Genomic DNA, 19,207 nt, shown 5'->3' on the forward strand with positions numbered 1-19,207 from the left:
TCAGCCGTAAGGCCGTAAATCACGTTGGCGCATAAATCAAAGTGGAATTAATGCATTCCAGGAGTGGGGAAGGGAGGGGGGAAAGGGGGGGGGGCTGCTTGCTTCCTTGACTGCGATAAAAATAGAACGTTGACATTTTTGACTGTGCATCCAATGTAAAAAGGTGTCTGAATAACCAATCGCCATTTGACGTACCGCACTTGGCTTCCTTCCATCGCGGTGCGGTACCGAAAATGGGCGGAGCCAGACGCACGGGGGTTAGTTTGTTGCTTGCTCCACCGGGGCTGGGGGTTTATTGTCACGAAATGAGAGTCGTCGTCAAAGAGGGGAAAAACTCAAAATGCTGGGTGACCTCCATTGTTCTCTTCTTTCGCAACTGGCGCAAAATCTCAGCGTTACATATTTGCATGATGCAGGAATGCGCCAAGATGGAGGAAATCAACTGGAGGCCTTTTGAAGGATCTGTTTTCACCCCTGTGATATTAATCCCCCCGGAAGCCCCCCCCCCCCCCCCCCCACTTTGGTTTATGAGTAAAATATCTTTCCACTACGTTGACTTTATATTTATATTTTATTCAAACTGTACATTTCCCGTGCAAACCACGTTTGACACACGAGGGAAAACATTTCACAAATTCACAGCCATCAAAGGAGATTAGCGGCTCACCGAAATGCGTCGAAATGTAGAACATGGAACGCTCCGGATATTTATGCAAATACTCGGGATGTACAAATATGGAATTTATCCCAGAATGCCGTTCTGTTCCAGTCCACGCATTTTGTCCGCCTTGTTTTCCTGCACTGAAGATGGAGTTATTGCTCAGTTGCTGATTTATTTATGTTTTTATCAGTCACTTTTGGGTTCCAAGGAGTTAATAAGAAGAATCTTCGTTGAAGGATCTCTTTCACCTTAAAAGGACAAACCTGCGACACGACGCTTGCCGGCGCTCTTGGAGGACTTGGGCTTGCGCTTTTCGCTCTTCTTGTCCGCGCTGTTTTTGATGTCGGCCTCCCACTGTTTCTTCACCAGCGTGTACAGCCGCATGGTGGCCTGCGCGTCTTGGACCTGGAACAGTTTCAGTGCGAAAAAATGTATTCAGACGTCAGCGCTAACGCCACAGTGACAACTAGATTGAAGTGAAAAGATGGCAAATTCATTGAATTGTCGGATGGAAGGTGAGATGTGGCGAAAATGCGGCGGCGTTACAACCTCGGAAGCAAAGTGTGTCGGAACACAAATACAACGCCAACACGTAGACAGACACTATGATGACATTCAGGCATGTATATTTTATCCTTTGCCCCCAAAAAAGAAAAAAAATTGTTTGGCGTCAGTTTAGCGCGGCACTAGCGTTAGGGCGCCGTTAGCGCTAGCGCTGCACTAGCGTTAAACTCTTTCTGTGTACCATCTTAATTTGTAAATATCTCGTGTATGAATGTGGGTTTCAATCTGGGCACTTGCGGCTTTGTATGTACCAAATGGTATTTCCTTTACAAATGTACATGGTGAGGCTTACAGCATGGTGCGTGCTGTCAACCGGGAATTACGGTAATTGAATTGTCGAATAAGAGAGACTTGGTGAAAACGTGGCGGCGTTACAACCTTGGAAGCAAAAGATGTTGAAAACACAAATAGAATGGCAACACATATAGACAGACACTATGACGACATTCAGGCATATATTCTTTATCCTCTGCCCAAAAAAACATGTCCGTTTGTGTTCAGAGGTGTTTACTGCACGATTGAGAACAGGTTGATGGCATAATTTGTGATAATTCATTTTAAACTTGGAATGGTTTCAATCAGTTGTGAAATATGCAAGGATGGGTCAAATTTTAAAGCTGCGTGTGGGAAAAGGAGACGTTTTGGAAATGACCAAATTTGTTCCAAATGTGTCCTGAATGAGGTACCATAATTCCCAGGCTACAAGCCACGACTTTTTTCACATCCTTTCAACCCTGCGGTTTATGTGGTGATGCAGCTAATTTATGCTTTTTTTTTTTTCTAACGGCCGCAAAGGTTGCACTTGATCGGAAAAGGTAAGAGTGAGACCGGTGGAACATATGTGCCGAGAAAGTGACCTTTACCGGCCCTGTTAGCGCTGCGCTAGCGCTGTACTAGCATGTTGCTCCTGTTACTGGCGTGTCTCAGTGATATTTTCCGGTAAGTTTTATTTTAACCAGCCCTGTTAGCGTTAGCACTAGCTTTAGCGCGGCGCTAGCATTAAAGTCTTCCTGTGTACCGTCTTTCTTTGTAAAGATCTCGTGTTTCAATGTGGGCACTTGTGGCTTTTACACAGCTGCGGTGTATGTATGTACCAAATGGTATTTCCCATACAAATGTACCCGGTGAGGCTCGTAACCAGGCGCGATCTGTAGGCCGGGAATTACGGTACATATTTTGAAGTCATGAAAGAAGAAAGAGAACTGCAAAAATAGGTGGAATAATAAAGTACTTTGGTGCAGAACATGCATAATTTATAATTTTGACGCAATTAGCGTTGAAGCAGAATTTGTGAACTTACAGAGGAATGTTCGCCCTGCTGGACATTGACGTTGAGTATTTTTTTACAGAGTACTTTCAGCGAAGGTCGGTTCGTCTGAAATGTAAAAAAAAAAAAAAAAAAAAATGTTTTGACATCGTGTCTAGCAATGAGGACAAGATTCCCCGTCTTGGGTGGCATGGATCTGCAGCACCAGTACCTCAACGGTCTTCTTGAAGGGTTTATACTTCTGGGTGTCTCGGATTTTCTTTTTGGGGTGATCCAGGAGCAAAATCTAAAACAAAGGACAACGAAATAGCGATCGTGAGGATCCAGAGATGAAAATTAATCTAAATACTGTACAACACTCCGACCTTGAAGTCATTCTGCAGGGCGTGGCCAACCACGATTCTTCCCTTCAGGATCTCGGCAACTTCCTTACGCACGGTCGATACGTCCTCTCCTGGAACGTTAAATAACAATTTCAGTGTCTTATTAATTTTTTTTCACTAATCCTCCAAAGCGCGGTCCAAGCTCACTGACCGTCTTTGATGTCCTGCGGCCGGATGCCGCTGACAGCCGTCCTGTAGTCGGTCACCTTCTCGCTGGGCTTGACGAACTTGTCGTAGACGCACTTCCCGAACTGGTTGACGACGGACACGCGTGCCAAGATGCTGTCCTCGCCGCTGGGACCGACGCCCACCATCTCGCAGTCGATGGCGACGGACCTGGTCAGGCTGACGGAAGACAAGGACGGCGTTTGCAATCATTCGGAACCGGGCTGCGTAAACGCGGCTTCTGATTGGTAAGACGGGCAAAGTTTTTTGGGGCGCAACTCACCCCTGGAAAGCCTTCTCTTTGACCAGCATGCTTTGCGTGTCTTCCTTGTGAACGCCTTGCCTTTTCCTCACGATCTCTGCTGCCTCGGGCCCCACGGTCACCTCGATGTCATCGGGGTCCACGTCATCAAACCAAATGTCCTGCCTGCAAGCGCACAAAACAATCACAGAACACTGTTTGCGTTTAAATTTTTTAAAAAAAATGTCAAAATGTTGCATACTCACTCTGTAGGTTTGGACTCCGTCGCCTCCACTTTCTTCTTCTTGGCTGCTTGCTCGCCGTTTGCTTTATACGTGTTTTTTCTTTTAAATCCAGCTGACTGTTTTGTGTCCACACCGGGAATTTTAGCTTGAGAGTCAACACTTTTACGTTTGACTTTTTGTTCTGAATCAGTTTTACTGGAGGAGACCGTGTTCTGGTGTACATTTTTGGATGCTTTGGTTTTCTTTTCTTGCAGCGGACCGTTAGGTTGCTGTTGTGTGGTCGTGGGCTCAACTGCAGTCATCTGACTGGACTTTAAAATCTGTGGGCAGGAATGAAAATGTGGATCGTGACATATGGTGGCATAATAAACCCTTAAATATGAAAATGTTATAGAAAATGTGAAAGGTGGAGGACATAACTCTCACTGTCCCTTTTGAAGACTTCCCAGGGCCATTAAGAAATACATATTAATGGAATATGTTTACCTCTTGTAATGCTTTCCAGTTGGAAGAAAAAAGTTTGGCATCTTTTGGAGGTCCTAAGAGCTGACATGGGGCCTTCTTTTCCTCCTTGGCTTTCTTTTTGAACTTCATTCGCATCCAGTACTTCTTTTTCTTTTTCTCAGAATTGTCTTTTCCGGCTTCGGAAGCGAGCTGCTTCTTTTTCTTCGGCTTCACCTTCGACATCACAACAACTTTCATTCGAATTTTGTGTGAATCGATTTCAATGAGAAGTTGGTTAGCATCCACGCGGTTGCCGTCGCTTCAACGTCATGTGGAGGTTTCTTTGACGCTCTTGTAATGTTGCGTTTGTCGTGTGAAGTGAAAGATAAACACGTCAAAGCGGATAAAATGTTTGCATTCGCGAGTTTTCTGCATGGACAAATGTCACGTTATTAATAAGAATATTAAGCCATGCGCAACACCACGCACAAAAAGTGATTTCCGCTTGGCGTAACCGGCAAATATAGTCGACATGGACAAAAACCCAAGCGAGACAAACACGCTTCCAGCGGTGAATAGCCGATAATAGAAAATCAAATTTATTATTTTATAAATAATTATTTTTTATTGCGTTCATAGGATCAGAAAACTGAAAATATTTTTGTACAGTGTTTTGTTGGATTGTAAATAACGACTACAGTTTTGACAACTGTTTCCCGCCGGCATGAAAGTTGGACGGACAAATGTAGGCTAAAGTAATCGAGCGATAAAATTACAGTACTGTCAACAATACGACAAATATGTAAAATAAGACAGGTTTGTTTTGATTTTTTTCAAATTTTTGGTTTATTTTAATAGAGTTGCGTATTGCAGGTCTAAGTTTTTGCTTTGGTTGGTTGTGTAACCCAGCTATACTTTAATTTCATACTAATTTTATGTCGAGCTGCTATGGGATCAACTTAATTTCCGTATAACGTCGCATCGCAAGAGTGTAGATTTATTATTTTTGTGGGATCAAAGATGGGTTGGAGTTGCATATATTTATTGAGTCAAGCGTCATGCAGTAATGTGCTTTCTCGATTTAGATTTTTTTTTAACAACGCACATTAAATGCGGGAGACATTCCAACACCTGTCATTATTTACATTATTTTTCTGCAAATGCATCACCATTGCCACATTAATGTTACCTTTTCATTGCTCAAATACTTAAAAGTACTTTTTTATATCCTATTTGTATGTATTTTTTCATAGTGCCACTTTGTTGTTGCGCTTTCCTTGTGTATTTTAATATACTTGGCCGATATAGCGTATTCTGATTCATTTTAAATAAATGGCCGTATTTTCATGAATTCAAATCATGTTTTTATTAAGTTAAATTTGTCATTTTACATTGTTTTAACTAAACATCTCCAGTAGTTTTCAGATCATGGTGGAAAACACTCCCTCTCCTTTACCCGAGAGAGCCATTTACGGCTTTGTTCTGTTTCTCGGCTCTCAGTTTGGCTTCTGTAAGTTTCTTATTAATTCTCAGTTTCAGTGTCACAATCCAAGTGTTTGCTGACATTTATTTTCTGAATTCCTCCCAAGTTTTGTATTGCGTGTGGGCGTACATACCAGAGGAGTGGCTTCATTCCGTCGGACTCACTTACTGGCCGCAAAAGTAAGCAGCTATTCCATTTCAAGTTATTTTCCGTGCAATTGTTATTTGTAACTCGGCGCGTGTCTCGTAGATATTGGGCCCTCGCCGCGCCAATCTACCTGCTGGTCGCGCTAACCACCTGTGTGGTGTTGCTATTCGGAATCAACATGTACAATACAGCACCACTCGACTCTCTGGACAACGTCACGGGTATGCACCTACCTACTTGGGTTTTGAATTTGAATAAACAAATATAATAAAACAGCCTTTGCCGTCCAATGGAAATATTTCAGATGGGTTTGCACGAGGCCAGAGGAGCGAAGTCGCTCAAAAGGGTCAAATACCGAGACTGAAGGACGTTCCCATCAGCGACGTCAACAAAATGTTCTACTTGTCGCCTCAGTTGTAAACAACCATCTTTTGTTTTGGGGTATGATTGATAAAATGGGTGAACGTGTGAAGGTTATTATTAAATGACTATAATCGTGCAATGGATACAAAATGTTTCAAAATCTTTCGTTTCCTTGTTCATACCTTGTTTTTACTTTTTGTTTAATGCATTTGAATGCAAACTGTCTTACTTTGAAAATATGACTGATCAGGTTTGTTTGTTTTTTACATGTTTCATCATTATTATTTTTTAAAAGGGTTTGTTTTTCAGGTCGCATGTGGGCAGGAGGCAAGGCACACATAGACAAGCAAGCACTACTACACACTCACACCAATGGGACAAGTTAGTCTTCCATGAACGTGACGTGCATTTTTGGGGGGAATGTGAGGGCAGAAAACTACACGAGTGCAGTGGAAGTTGGGAAATTAGATATTCAAATTATGAAACATAAGTGTTCCAATAATGTGTCTCAAATAAATAAAGATTTTGAAGAAGCTCTTGGACTATTTTTTTGGTACATAAGTATGTACTTCTGTAGGTACAGAGTTGAAGTAGTTGGGCAAAGGAAGCTTTTTAGGGATGACTGAACTGGCACCAGTAGTAGGGACCTCTACTGGTGAAAGGCAGGGCTGCAGGGGACTTGAAACATCTTTTGAAAAAAATGCGATACATAAAGCACTAAGACGGGGGTGTCAAACTCAAATTCACAGTGGGCCAAAATTTTAAATTGAACAAAGCCGCGGGATAAGGTTGAACAAATGAACCTTTTAAAGTGGAATCAAACAAGTTTTGATTTAACAATGAATATTGAACAAGCAAGGCTGATATAACTTAAAAGTACAGGCGTGCAAAATCGAGTTGCTAATAATACTACTAATAATAACAAAAGTAGTAGTACTAGTAATAATAATTGAAAAAACATCAATGGCATATTAAATCAAATTTAATGTCTCTTTTCTGCTTGCAGCCTTCTGAGATGAATGTCAAAATTACATTCTTACACAGGCTAATAAATTTGAAAATAAAAAATAAACATAACTATGAATAAAACAACCATTCAGGCCTTAATTTGAAATTGCCTCGCGGGCCAAATATAATTACACTGCGGTCCAAAATTAATTTAACACAATACCATGTTGTATTTACAAATAAAGACTGATAAACGTGTGTACTCTGCACTGAGAACAAATTGATTGCTTGAGTGTGGGATGGGGAACACGCAAATATATATTTTGATTGAAGTACGTTATTTTGGGGAGGGTTAAGGTGGTTCTGTGTGTGTGTGTGTCTGTGTGTTGTTGTTTTTTTTTCTTGCTCAGAATAGACGATACATACAAAACAAGTTTTGTGACTAGGCACTAATGAAACGTGTTAAAAAAAAAGTAAAGGTTTGTTCAAAACCGTAGGGCGAATGTACCACCCCCGTCCAGACGGAGGCGCTAATAGGAATTTAAAAAGCACCGGACGCTGTCAATGGTCAACAAGGCTCTTATCCGGAACTCGCCGTCGCCGCCATTGTCATCTCGATGTGTTGTTTTGGTTGGCTTTTCGGGTTGTCGTAGCGGCGGAGAGATGTCGGACCCTTTGCCGGTGTGGTTCGCGGTCCAGGCGGAGCTCCTGGGCCACGACGAGGAGCTGGAGTCGCAGTCGTCCCGGAGCTGTTTCGACTGTTACGACGACGCCACTTTGTTCGAGTTGTTCCACCTCACGCGCGCTTGCCTCGAGTTCATCGCCGACATCATTCGCGTCCGCATGAAGAAGTTCCTGCTGACCGCTCTGTCGCTGGACGCCATGATCATGGTGACGCTCAACTTCTACGCCCGCGGCTCCCACTCGGCCGCCCTCATGAAACGCTTCAACCTGAAGACTGACTGCGAGGACATCGTGTTCACCGTGTCCGAGGTGGTGGCCGGCATGTCGGACCAGTTCATCTCGTTCCCGCTGACGCGCAGGGCCAAGATTGACATGGCCCACATGGTGGAGGACTTCTGCGGCATCCCGGACGTGCTGGGGCTGCTGGCCCCGGCTCACTTCAAGATCAGCCAAGGGGAGTTCGAGTTGTGCGTCAACTCGCTGGGCTACGCCTCCGTGGTCAGCCAGATGATTTGCGACCTGGACGGGAACATCCTGAGCGTGGATCAGTGCTGCGCGGGCGGGACCTGCGAGCAGGACTTGTGGGCCGCGTCGTTCCGGGGGCGAGAGATCGAAGAACAACTCTACGGACAATATTGGGTGATCGGTAAGGATGTGGAGTACTGATTCCTGCTGGAGAGTCACACCATTGGCCAGGGTCCACAAAATAGGAGGAAAAAAAACATTTGAAACTTCATTATAGCTTTAAAGAAAAACAATTTTGGAGTTTTTGTGCTCGAACTAAACCCCAATCTAAAAGAAAAGTGGTGCCTTGCCACAATCTTGTGTAATGGAACTCTCTTGATGTAAAAAAAAAAAAAAAAGGTTTGAAGTGGTGCTGTGGTGGCATCATATGGAACTGATACATATTTATAAACCTTATTTGGGTGGTTAGGGACATTATTTGCGTTTATTTATATATAACATTGCTGTCCAAACTATGGCCCGGGAGCCATTTCATATATTTAACCGATTCATGGGGAGGGTGGCAATTTTTTTGCCTTATTGAGATAAAAGTCTCCTAACAGGCCGCAATCAAGGAAATAACACTTCATTTTCGTTTATGGTGAAGTTATATGATAGCTTTACTCATTTATAATCTCGTACCAAAAATGGGACGCTGGCTGCAAGAGGGTACTTGGCTTTTCTTAGATCGCCCCAAAAACCAGAATCAGATTAAAACACTTAAATATTTTGATATACTGAAGGACATAATGCGTGAAAATGATTTTGTCGGGGCTGGGATCGAACCCGGGTCCTCAGAACTGAGCCCAATGCTTTCCTAGCTGATCCACTGTTCCGCCCTATTAGTATTTAGTTCTTGTAGCCCTGAATTGTAAATAAGTCGTTTGCACTGGGATGTCCGATTGATTGCAATTTTTTTGTAATTATTATTACAGCAGGGGACGGCTACGACCTGAGCAAGCGCGTCCTGACCCCCGTGTCGGAACCCGAAGACGAAGCGCAGAGGAACTTCAACGCGGCCCACTCCAAGATCCACGAGGTGACGCGGACGACGCTGCGCTCCCTCAAGTGGCGATTCAGGTGCTTGACTCACCTCGGCTTCGCCCAGCACAGGCTGAGCAACGTCATCAAGTCCTGCTGCGTCCTGCACAACATAGCCAAAAAGTTCTCGGTCTCCCTGCCGCCCGGGCAGGAGACGTTCGTCGACTCCCAGCCGAGCAACCCGCGCACGGGCCCGGCGGAGATCTGCCGGGATGCCCTGAAAGCCCGACAGGAACTCATCGACTATCACTTCACGGTTATTCCTATTCATGAGGAACCGGAATGAAAGTGACAATGTTTGTTTTTTTTTCTTTTTTTTTTTTTTTTATTCTGTACAGGAAGTACGACATTTCTCCGTTCATGTGACAGCAAAAGGATTTCGGGCATAGCTGTACAGACAATACACAAATATCCAACCCTTTTTTGTAAAAACAAAAATTATATTGGATCTCAGGTTCATGCAAGCCAGCTCAATCAACCCTTTGGGTATACATTATGTGCTATTATTAAATATTTAATCTTTTTTCTATGTTACAAAAACGCAGTCAAGAGAATATTTTTTTAACAGTCTTTGGTCGTCTGGAGTGTTATTCATAAACATGAAAACAAATACATCAAATAAAATATGCAATCAATTGCATAGTGGCAATACATATGATATCCTTTTAAATTATTAAAAAAAACAAGCTGAGTTAAACCAGTTTTCTTACTGGATAAGGGAAAGCAATTTTGGGTAGTTTTAACACTGCAACTCCCACTGATAAAATTCAATGGTGTGCGTGAAATTTTAATAAAAAAAAAAAAACGAAACGAAGATTGTATACCTTTTTACGATTCAGGTTGCCCCTTTGTTAAACTCTCGCAGCGCTGTGGCATTGGCATAAATGATATCTGCGTTCTGGTACATGCCTTCTTCAGTCCTCTCTTGAGGCTGCAGATAGTCCATGATACACTGGTGCAGGAAAACATACTGGGACTGGAAAGAGACCAGAGTTGGGGGGTCGGTTCCAAAAGTAGACCTCGTATAAATAAGCCTGGGGACCCCACATTTTTTTTGGTTTCACGTCAACCCTTGGGGCTCCGGTCGAGGACAAGTAATCGGCGTTACCTCAGTCTGCACCATGTGCGGCCGCCGCAGTCTCATGTCGCGCACGAAGGCCTTGATGTCAACCTTGTTGTCCAGAAGCTGCTGGAGCAGAACGTCTAAGGCTATGATGGTGCCTGTCCTGCCCACTCCCGCACTAAAAAAAAAAGACAAAATACGATCAGTTGCGTCAACACTTTGTGTATGGGAGTAAATTAGTGCCACCAGGATTTGAATTTGAAATGTAAAGTGGTCACGATTTCAATAGTTGCTACAATTTGCTGTCTGAAATTCACCGATCTGTGCCACCAGGCAGGGTTACTTCAGGTCAGAACCGGACAGCCAGCCAATCAAAGTTACGATTTCTTAGTCACGTGACGTCACACACTAAGAAAGCCCAACTGGATTGGCTGGCTGTTTGGTTCTGATCTCAAGTAACCCTGGCTGGTGGCACAGATCGGTGAATTTCAGACAGCGAATTGTATCAATGGCGGCACGGTGGTTCAGCTGGTAAAGCGTCGGCCTCACAGTTCTGAGGTCCTGGCTCGATACCGGACCCGCCTGTGTGGAGTTTGCGTGTTCTCGCCGTGCCTGCGTGGGTTTCCTCCGGGCACTCCGGTTTCCTCCCACATCCCAAAAACATGCAACATTAATTGGACGCTCTAAATTGCCCCAAGGTGTGATTGTGAGTGCGGCCGTTTGTCTCTGTGTGCCCTGCGATTGGCTGGCGACCAGTTTCAGGGTGTACCCCGCCTCCTGCCTGTTGACAGCCGGGATAGGCTCCAGCACTCCCTGCGACCCTCATGAGGATAAGCGGTGAAGAAAATGCATGGATGGAATGAATTGTAGCAACTATTGCAAATGTGATCACTTTACATTTCAAATTCAAATCCTGTTTTCTGTGGCATTTCAAATTCATATTCTGGTGGCGCTAATTTACTTCCATATTTGTGTCCTATTATTTTATTGCATCATGTTCCGTTTTTTTTTTTTTTTAGAGGGTATTGCTTAACGGTTGAGTTTAATATTTAATTACAAATATCTCTGATTATCTGTCAATAGCGGCTCCGTTTAAAGGTCAGGCAGAACAATGACATGCTCTTCCACTAGATGGCGCAAGGTACAATTAACCATTCTATCCACCCGTTTGCATTAATACAGCAGCATGTGGTATAACCAAGGATATTCTTAATATCTGTATATATATTTATTTTTGCAGTGTGCCGTGGGAATTGCCCTGACGCAATAAACGTTGACGTCAGGACAGCAAATTCTTTCAAAGGTGCATTTCATTTGCTTACCCCGGTAGTTCATTGGAATACTATTGCATTCAATAATTAGTAATTCGAATTATGATTGTGCACACATTGTAGCTGTTAGCACAAATTAAGTATTTCGTGCTCATGTTAAATCCATTTTGCGTCCACAGTTGATCCCCCTTTCACCCCGTGTCACGTCTATTTTTTTTTTTAAAGCAGCGCACCTGCAGTGCACCACAGTTGGTGCCGTGCTCCTGTTTGAGTCCATGTGCCGTCTAACGAGGCCCCTGAACTTCATCAGGACGTCCGTGCACTGAGGCACTCCGTGGTCAGGCCAGGCGGTGAAGTGGAAATGTTTCACGGTCCTCTCCGGTGAGCTGTTTTTCTGTCAAACACAAAATTTAGCTCGTGACGCGGCGCCGGTTTGAGTAGTGAGCGTGTACATTTCGACCCCCAGCCGGCAGCGGTGCAGACGTTCGCTATTTTCAGACGTGTTCTGCTGGCGTTGAGCACACATTGGACGAGAACTTGACAAAAACACATCGTACGTGTTTCACTCTGAATTCCCTTAAGGTCCAGTTGGTGTCCTGCTGCTCGGATGCAGTCGTGATCGCCAGGCCGCTGTGAAGACAAGTGTCTCGATGTGCGGGCCAATATTGTTCACACTTAATCTGGGGGGAAAAAAGTCATTGCAAATGAGGATCTACAAGTCCTCTTTAAAACAAAAAAAACAAAAAAGTTCAATCTGCGTAACCACTTCAAGACACAACACACCCGTCTTCCTTCTGTGCAGTTGGTTACCATGACGATGGCGCTGACTCTCTGCTCCCAGATCATTCTCCAGAAGTCGCTGACCGTAGCAGGCAGAGGGCCCTGAGTGGCGATGTACTCTCGGCTGTTGTTGTAACCCTGTCGAGATCGCGAGTTGGTTGGGAGTGTGCCGTGATTCAAAGAAAAGATGCCATTTTAAATATATATAAATACAGTTATTATAATAATAATAATACAGTAGTAGTACAATAGTAATACAGCTATTGTATCTGATGGATGTATTATGCTTGGTGTTACTTGTGAAGTAGCACATTTTATTCATCTGTCCTCTCTAACCCTTTTTTTTTTGTGGTAAAATCTTAATTTTTGTTTTGGATGAATGTCACCAAGATCATTTCAATTTTTTTCCCCAAAAATTGTGACCAATTCCTTGTGTAACTCAAATCAAAAATCTTAAACCTGACATTTGAACAGGGGGCGTGTAGACTTTTGTAGCCCCTGTACAAACCAATCTTGCACACATTAATACGTCGGGTATACGTCATCTATGGTGAGCGTGATGTTTTATTGAAACTTTTTACGTTGTGTACAAGACAAAGTTGAGAATTTGCTCGATTATCATTACAAAGCAACGCGTACCGGCATGTACGAGGCGTTAATGTAGTCCGACTTTCCGTTGGCGGTGTGCAGCTTCACTCTGCTCCAGTCATCTGTCCCCGGCGAAAGAGAAGTTCACACAAAGCGAAAGATTTGCTCGGCGTTCCATCCTCCCACACTTACACGGCAGCACGTTGGTGAAGCGATTCTTCTCCGTGTTCTCGGGCATCAGGGCGGCGTTCTGAGTGTGCTGAATGCCAATCACGGCAAGGCTCTGCGCGACAAGGTTGAAGGGTTAGATTGAGGAGGACAAAAAAAAAAAAACAAAAACATGTTTGTTCTTTTTTGAGCACCTCATATTCGTTGGAGAAACCTCTGTTATTATCCATACTTAATTTGGAGAAATGGCCAGGAAATTCCGCGAGAGAATTATCTCTGGAACCAGAGCAGAACAAGCATTTCAGCGCATTGTTGCGATATGAGCAAGCAGATCCCATGCATGAATGTCGCGGTCGCATGCGAACGCTCGTGCCGAACCCGAACGGCAACGCTGGCTAATGCAGTGCAATGATCGGAACAATCCCCCACATAACAAGCAAATATGGCCTCTCTATGCTTTGAGCATTACGGCCTATCATATATCATATATTGCAAGCCAGGGTGGGCTTTGAGACGATGCCGTGACGTGCTTGTCGCATCATCGCCTTTCAGTCCATGAGCTCATGTTTGATCTTCATGGAAAAAAAAAAAAAAAAAAAACTTTTTCTCAGGTGTCTTTTCATCTGATTTTAGCAACCATTTACTCACAAGTATTTTTTTTTTTAATCTGGTTGTATTTTATCTCTTATTCTATTTGTCCATTCATTTTCTTAGTCGCTTATCCTCACAAGGGTCGCGGGGAGTGCTGGAGCCTATCCCAGCCGTCATCGGGCAGGAGGCGGGGTACACCCTGAACTGGTTGCCAGCCAAGGCACATAGAGACAAACAGCCGCACTCACGATCACACCTAGGGGCAATTTAGAGTGTCCAATTAATGTTGCATGTTTTTTGGGATGTGGGAGGAGACCCACGCAGGCACGGGGAGAACATGCAAACTCCACACAGGCAGGGGCGGGATTGAACCCGAGACCTCAGAACTGTGAGGCCAATGCTTTCCAGCTGATCCATCGTCCTGCCGTCTATTTGTATTTCACAATAATCTGCGACCTTCAGTATCAAATTTTGTGCAGTATCATACAGAAAATGTGTTTTGACAAAATCCATGAATACTTGAATCCTTGAAATACCAGTCACATATTAATACAGTAGTGGCATGAGAGATGATTTTAATTTGTTCCTTGCCTACATTTGAAACATCCAAATCATCATTTCCTATTGAAATGAATGGAAACGCATTAATGCGTTCCAGTCTCCCACCCCCCGAAAAAATAGCACTCCATAACATTGCACTTTATACAAAAACTACACTGGTGACATAATTGAAGGGAATTATAAAAGTTTTGTCACACTTTCTCATTGAAATCAACGAAAATAGCACTGCAGTTTCTGGTCTGTGCACCTTTGCCAGTGGAAGGGGAAAAAGACCTCTTACTTGATTTCTTCAGCTGAAGCTGGGCTCTCTTCAACCAATGACTTTTTCTTTCTTAAAAAGATTTAAAAAAAAAAAAAACAATTATTAGGCACAGACACAACAAGGACACGTCAGTATCATCTGTTGGCCAGCCCCTACCTGACGATATCCGGCCTTTTTAATAAAACGAACGCTGCCAAACCTACCAGGGCACCAAGAAGCAGGACAGCCAGAACTGAACCTGCAATGACGCCTACAAAGATGAAAATCACTTATAAATGTGTTGGATTATAATAGCTAGTGTATGTAATATGTAAGGTAGACTTGAAACCTACCACGAGGGTCAGTAGGACATTGAAAGACGTACGGTTCGGACCTCCTCGAGGTCCCCGAGAGTGACGATAGAGACACCTGGTACGTTCTCGCCGGTTGAAATCCGCCTATTTTGATGTGCCGTTGCTCCACGTCCTGCACGGTGTGCGTCCGTCCGCTCACGTTCACCTCCACAGAAGTCCACAAACCTTCTGGCGCATCCCAGACGATAAAGACCGAGTACCCTGCCTCCCAGTACTCGCAGTGAGCAGTTAAACCCGGCGGGACTGAAGAGTAAACAAGCGCAAAGACATATTTTTGGTCATATAAAAGTGTGTCTTCGCTTGGGAAATACTAAAACCAGATCCGGTTTTCGCTTACTGGTCGTGAGTCGGAGCTGACATTGTAGGAAGTGAGCGGATTCGCGTCGGTACTCGAGCGACACGTTGTACGTTGCGCCCGGGTAAAGGCCGGCAAATGACACGTTTGGACCTTCCGGACTCAGATGTGAAGAAGATCCATTAGAGGCCGTCGCACTCGTGAACGAGCCCTCGACAGTGCCTCGGATCGAGCGTGACGTGACGTGCCAAGCCACGTCGGCACAATTTACGGCTAAAACGGATTAGAAGAAAAAAAAAAATCATCAATGTAAATCAATATTTCCCTGACAAATTATCTTTTCAGTACCAGTTACAAAGAACCCTTTATAAGCGGCGCTGGCCAGTCCGGAAAACAAAGTGATCACGGCGAACGGATACTCCGTTCCCGGTTGCAGCGCGAACGACCGGGACACATCCGACGACCCGTTTGGCGCCACTGTGACGTTTCCCCCATCGATGTGGACCAAGTAGCTCCAGTTCGGATCCGCCGTCTCCCAGGACAGAGTCGCGCTGGTCTCAGAGCGCTCGGACAAGTTGACGACCGCCACCATTGACGGAACTTTGAACGGCAACATAGGAAAAAAAACAAAAAAAAAAAAGCAGGTCGAAGAATTCTAGAGACATCCAAAATTGGACCGGCGGGACGCTCGGATGCTCCTACCCGTCACCGCATCGAACACGAACCCGGTACTGGTAACGTTCTGAAACACGGTGATGAGAGTGAAGTCGTATTTTGTTCCAGGGGCAAGCGAACCGACCTCCTGGGTCACCGCCGCTTTGGGATCGAACGCAGAACCTGTGACCTCGACGGGGATGCTGTGGTTGCTGTAGTGCAGGACGTACGTCGAGCCCTCGCCGACTTTGTTCCACGACAGCGTGACGCTGCTCACGGTTTGGGTGATCACGGTCACTTTTTCAACATTGTCAGGTGCTGTAAGAGAAGATGACTTTAGCGTTTGATTTTGAATATTCATTTTTGATTTTATTAATTGCGGTACTTTGTTCTCTAATTTGTCAAAAAAAAGGCTTGCCATCTGATACAAAAATAAGATTGTGACGAATGCTTTTGGTGTTGTGCCAGCCTTGAAATACGAGCTAAATTTGTTCTGTGAGCACGCTCATACCTTAAAGCGTTTATATCTCAAATCATCTTGCCTTGTTACAACAAATGGAAATGGCATTAATCTGTTCTAGCCTTCCACACAAAAAAAAACAACAAAGATGTTGAATCTTTTTGAAAAAACAAGAATGGCGCTTTTTCATCCATCCATCCATTTTCTTAGCCGCCTATCCTCACAAGGGTCACAGGAGTGCTGGAGCCCATCCCAGCTGTCAACGGGCAGGAGATCAGGCCACACCCTGAACTGGTTGCCAGCCAATCGCAGGGCTAAATGCGTCGAGTTACCCGACGGCTTCGGCCGGGGTGGCTCATCGTGCCGCCACCTGGGAGTCTGTTGTTAGTTAGAAGTGATCCGCATATCATCTAAATATGGCTCGAACCGATACGGTAATGTTGCCCCGGTCACTCCACTCGATTGTGAGATGTTCTCTTCTTTGAAAAGAGCTTCCGTGTCCCATAGTAGGTGGCACAGCGTGGTTTCAATGGCGAATGTCGCGGTGTGATGGAATGAACAGACGTGGCAGGCAATATGGCCACCACTTGAATGTCGAATGAGACTTCCGCAACTTTGATGACCCGCTCTCCGCTCATATTTCTATTTTCGTATAGACATTGAAGTGAATAATGTTAAATGTACTTTTCATTACACTATCTATTTTAGAATGTTTATAGGCATGACTTTTGGCCTTTGAGTACATTTCAGCTTTTACTTTAGCCACTTCCCCCCTCGAGCAGTCATACTAAACCTCATCTTACCCGTGACGGCAGTCAGGTTGTTGCCGCTACTGCGGACTGTTTCGAACACGGTGAAAAGCGTAAAAAAGTATTCAGTTCCACTTGTGAGTCCCGCGATGGTGTGTGTAACTTCCAGTTCCTCGGCGGCAGCGACATCTTCCTTGGTGTCGCCGAAAACGATAGCGTAGCTGACTTTATCTCCCCTTTCCCACTGCAGCGTTATACTGCTGGTATTTCTTTCCAGGGATTTGAAGTTTTTTGCGTTCAGGGGGGCTACAAAATAAAAGATGCACAAGACTCAGATGTTTGACATTCTCTTGTTCTGAAGTGTTCAGAAATGAAAGACGGCCTACCGGTGGATGCAGAAAATAAATATCCAGTGCTGTTTGCGCCCATGAACTGAGTGATGATCCGGAATTGATATTTTCTCCCAGCAGACAGAGGACCAACCACATGCGTGACATGCGTCTGATCCGGGGAAGGGTCCACACTCTCCTCCTTCGCACTCCCGTTGAGGTCGTAGAGTAGGAAGTACGTGGACATGTCGTTCACCTTCTCCCACTTCAGCGTTATGCCGATTTCATCTTGCCCCACCACCGTCACGTCGCCGACGTTTTCAGGAGCTAACGAGACAAAAAGAATTTCAAGTCAAGAGCGGGCGCCCGGGCCGAACGTCGCTCGTGGGAAGCGGCGGCGCAGCCTCACGCGGGTTTGCGGTGATGAGGCTCGTCGGGGTGGAAGTGAAAAGCGCCGTGGATTTTGCCCCGCTCGCCGTCGTGTGCCGTCTTGACGTTTCGATCGAGTCCGAGTTGCCCTGAGAGCGGAATAAAACCGTCATGAAAATAAAGGGAATGATTCAACTTGAAAAGTTATAGTAACATAGTTGGACAACGCTAAACTGTAATAAAGCAATAATACATACAATTATGAATACAAATATCTGCACAAAATACAGTAACAATGTGTTCGTGCTATGTTACTTCCTTGCAATGGAAACAAACACTAACAAATCACCAAAAACACACTATATAATACTGTAATATACGCATATTACATTGCTGGTGTCACCACAGGAAATATGCAAAGTTTCAACAGTTTATATCATCAAATAAGTGGAAAAATGTGTTACTCCGGTGTATGAATAAAAAAATAAATGCAGTAAAATAAACCCAATTGCTGTATGGGATTGGCACTTCCTTATTTAAGGTCTCCTGTCTGTGTAGTTAACGAAATGCAGATGAAAATATAGTTTTTGAATTTTTTTTAAATGGAACGCAGGCCCAGATAGCCTTTTTTACCCCTCCCTTCTTAATTAATATTTTTGACAGCATCTGATCTTTACTAAAGCGGAAGGCCACAAACTCACCCAAAGCAGATTCAGGAAGACGCACAGCAACAGGTGACCCGCGGTGATTTCAAACCTTAAGTTCTCCATCGACACTTAATTTTTTACCAAAGCTCAAAAATTTGGATTCTTAATTAATCGAGTTCATTTTGGCAAAAAAAAAAAAAAAAAAAATCAGCAGCAATTAAAGCTGATGTGAAAGTGTCAGCAACTTCATCCCAGGGCGCGCTGTTGACTTTTGATTCCTAACCGCGCCCTCCTCTGCTAACCTCTGGTCTGATGACTTGTTTGCGAGGCTCTGCTTCTGCCCCCTTTTTTTTTTTTTTTTTTTTTTTTTTTACAACCGCTCAGACCTTTGGCCCGCCCGTGACTTCCTTATGAATACAACGCAAACATCAAAAACCCCATCAGTCTGATTTGTTTCGTATCTTTATCAGTCATGTTGAGGAAATGATCGCGCGAGCGCCGAACAAAACCGCCCGGCCCGTGGTTTTGTGGTCACTGCGAAAGCGTTCAAACGCGACTTCAAATCAAATAAATCAAGATTTCAAGATAGATTTCTTTTTGCTCATTTGTGAACATTGAAGCTGTGACAAACACAATAGCAGATTTGAGGAAGAATTCAACCAACCTTTAACATAAACGAAAAGAACAAAAACAGAAGAATAAGATATTGCATGTTATGGTGTGTAATAACCGTCTAATGATGCTGTGGTCATATTGGCACCGTTTATGCAAAGCGGGATGTAAAATATGACTGACAGTGATGTATAATGACAATAAAATATATAAAATAAAATGATATAATCGTGAATTTTAATGTCAAGAACGACATGTAATGACTATGTTATATATACTACTGTAGATTATGGCAGTTTATAATCTTGTCCGGGG

At 44.1% G+C, this 19,207-nt stretch overlaps 4 protein-coding genes across 5 annotated transcripts; 2 read left to right on the forward strand and 2 right to left on the reverse strand.

Moving 5' to 3' along the window:
* Positions 1–552: 552 nt before the first annotated feature.
* rexo4 (REX4 homolog, 3'-5' exonuclease) lies at positions 553–4,504 on the reverse strand. The gene is made up of 8 exons (XM_061810463.1): positions 4,013–4,504; positions 3,548–3,846; positions 3,324–3,467; positions 3,027–3,220; positions 2,858–2,946; positions 2,704–2,778; positions 2,526–2,600; positions 553–1,066 (listed from the first exon to the last, which is right to left on the reverse strand). Exons 1-8 carry the CDS (start codon positions 4,226–4,228, stop codon positions 911–913), a joined length of 1,248 nt encoding a protein of 415 aa, XP_061666447.1. The 5' UTR covers positions 4,229–4,504; the 3' UTR covers positions 553–910.
* A 139-nt stretch (positions 4,505–4,643) lies between these two features.
* On the forward strand, positions 4,644–6,496 carry pigp (phosphatidylinositol glycan anchor biosynthesis, class P). Of its 2 annotated transcripts, none has more exons than XM_061810474.1 (5): positions 4,644–4,786; positions 5,386–5,480; positions 5,560–5,632; positions 5,703–5,821; positions 5,905–6,496. In XM_061810474.1, the coding sequence occupies exons 2-5, from the start codon at positions 5,399–5,401 to the stop codon at positions 6,018–6,020; spliced, it is 390 nt and encodes a 129-aa protein (XP_061666458.1). In that variant the 5' UTR covers positions 4,644–4,786; positions 5,386–5,398; the 3' UTR covers positions 6,021–6,496. The 2 variants fall into 2 exon arrangements, with proteins under 2 accessions (XP_061666458.1, XP_061666457.1); XM_061810473.1 differs by having other exon boundaries at positions 4,672–4,786; positions 5,389–5,480.
* A 519-nt stretch (positions 6,497–7,015) lies between these two features.
* si:dkey-197c15.6 (putative nuclease HARBI1) lies at positions 7,016–9,710 on the forward strand. Its single transcript, XM_061810464.1, has 2 exons — positions 7,016–8,241; positions 9,035–9,710. Exons 1-2 carry the CDS (start codon positions 7,476–7,478, stop codon positions 9,424–9,426), a joined length of 1,158 nt encoding a protein of 385 aa, XP_061666448.1. The 5' UTR covers positions 7,016–7,475; the 3' UTR covers positions 9,427–9,710.
* A 228-nt stretch (positions 9,711–9,938) lies between these two features.
* LOC133495591 (receptor-type tyrosine-protein phosphatase H-like) lies at positions 9,939–18,585 on the reverse strand. Its single transcript, XM_061810432.1, has 18 exons — positions 18,335–18,585; positions 17,674–17,782; positions 17,322–17,591; positions 16,990–17,241; positions 15,775–16,044; positions 15,421–15,672; positions 15,115–15,345; positions 14,757–15,020; positions 14,581–14,674; positions 14,443–14,493; positions 13,205–13,286; positions 13,035–13,125; positions 12,894–12,964; positions 12,258–12,392; positions 12,032–12,154; positions 11,708–11,868; positions 10,249–10,381; positions 9,939–10,116 (listed from the first exon to the last, which is right to left on the reverse strand). Exons 1-18 carry the CDS (start codon positions 18,401–18,403, stop codon positions 9,976–9,978), a joined length of 2,799 nt encoding a protein of 932 aa, XP_061666416.1. The 5' UTR covers positions 18,404–18,585; the 3' UTR covers positions 9,939–9,975.
* Between the last annotated feature and the right edge of the window lie 622 nt (positions 18,586–19,207).

The sequence above is a fragment of the Syngnathoides biaculeatus genome, chromosome 22 (genome assembly GCF_019802595.1).
Source record: "Syngnathoides biaculeatus isolate LvHL_M chromosome 22, ASM1980259v1, whole genome shotgun sequence".
NCBI classification, from domain to species: Eukaryota; Metazoa; Chordata; class Actinopteri; order Syngnathiformes; family Syngnathidae; genus Syngnathoides; species Syngnathoides biaculeatus.

Coding starts and splice junctions, on each gene's coding strand:
- rexo4 (XM_061810463.1), bottom strand. CDS start 4,228: ATGAAAGTTGTTGTGATGTCGAAGGTGAAGCCGAAGAAAAAGAAGCAG. Junction 2,779..2,857: donor CCCTGCAGAATGACTTCAAG/GTCGGAGTGTTG, acceptor CCTTTGTTTTAG/ATTTTGCTCCTGGATCACCC. Junction 1,067..2,525: donor AGCAGGGCGAACATTCCTCT/GTAAGTTCACAA, acceptor AAACTGTTCCAG/GTCCAAGACGCGCAGGCCAC.
- LOC133495591 (XM_061810432.1), bottom strand. CDS start 18,403: ATGGAGAACTTAAGGTTTGAAATCACCGCGGGTCACCTGTTGCTGTGC. Junction 13,126..13,204: donor GTTTCTCCAACGAATATGAG/GTGCTCAAAAAA, acceptor CTTGTCGCGCAG/AGCCTTGCCGTGATTGGCAT. Junction 11,869..12,031: donor GGGAATTCAGAGTGAAACAC/GTACGATGTGTT, acceptor TGTGTTTGACAG/AAAAACAGCTCACCGGAGAG.
- pigp (XM_061810474.1), top strand. CDS start 5,399: ATGGTGGAAAACACTCCCTCTCCTTTACCCGAGAGAGCCATTTACGGC. Junction 5,481..5,559: donor CGGCTCTCAGTTTGGCTTCT/GTAAGTTTCTTA, acceptor ATTCCTCCCAAG/TTTTGTATTGCGTGTGGGCG. Junction 5,822..5,904: donor CTCTCTGGACAACGTCACGG/GTATGCACCTAC, acceptor GAAATATTTCAG/ATGGGTTTGCACGAGGCCAG.
- si:dkey-197c15.6 (XM_061810464.1), top strand. CDS start 7,476: ATGGTCAACAAGGCTCTTATCCGGAACTCGCCGTCGCCGCCATTGTCA. Junction 8,242..9,034: donor CGGACAATATTGGGTGATCG/GTAAGGATGTGG, acceptor TTATTATTACAG/CAGGGGACGGCTACGACCTG.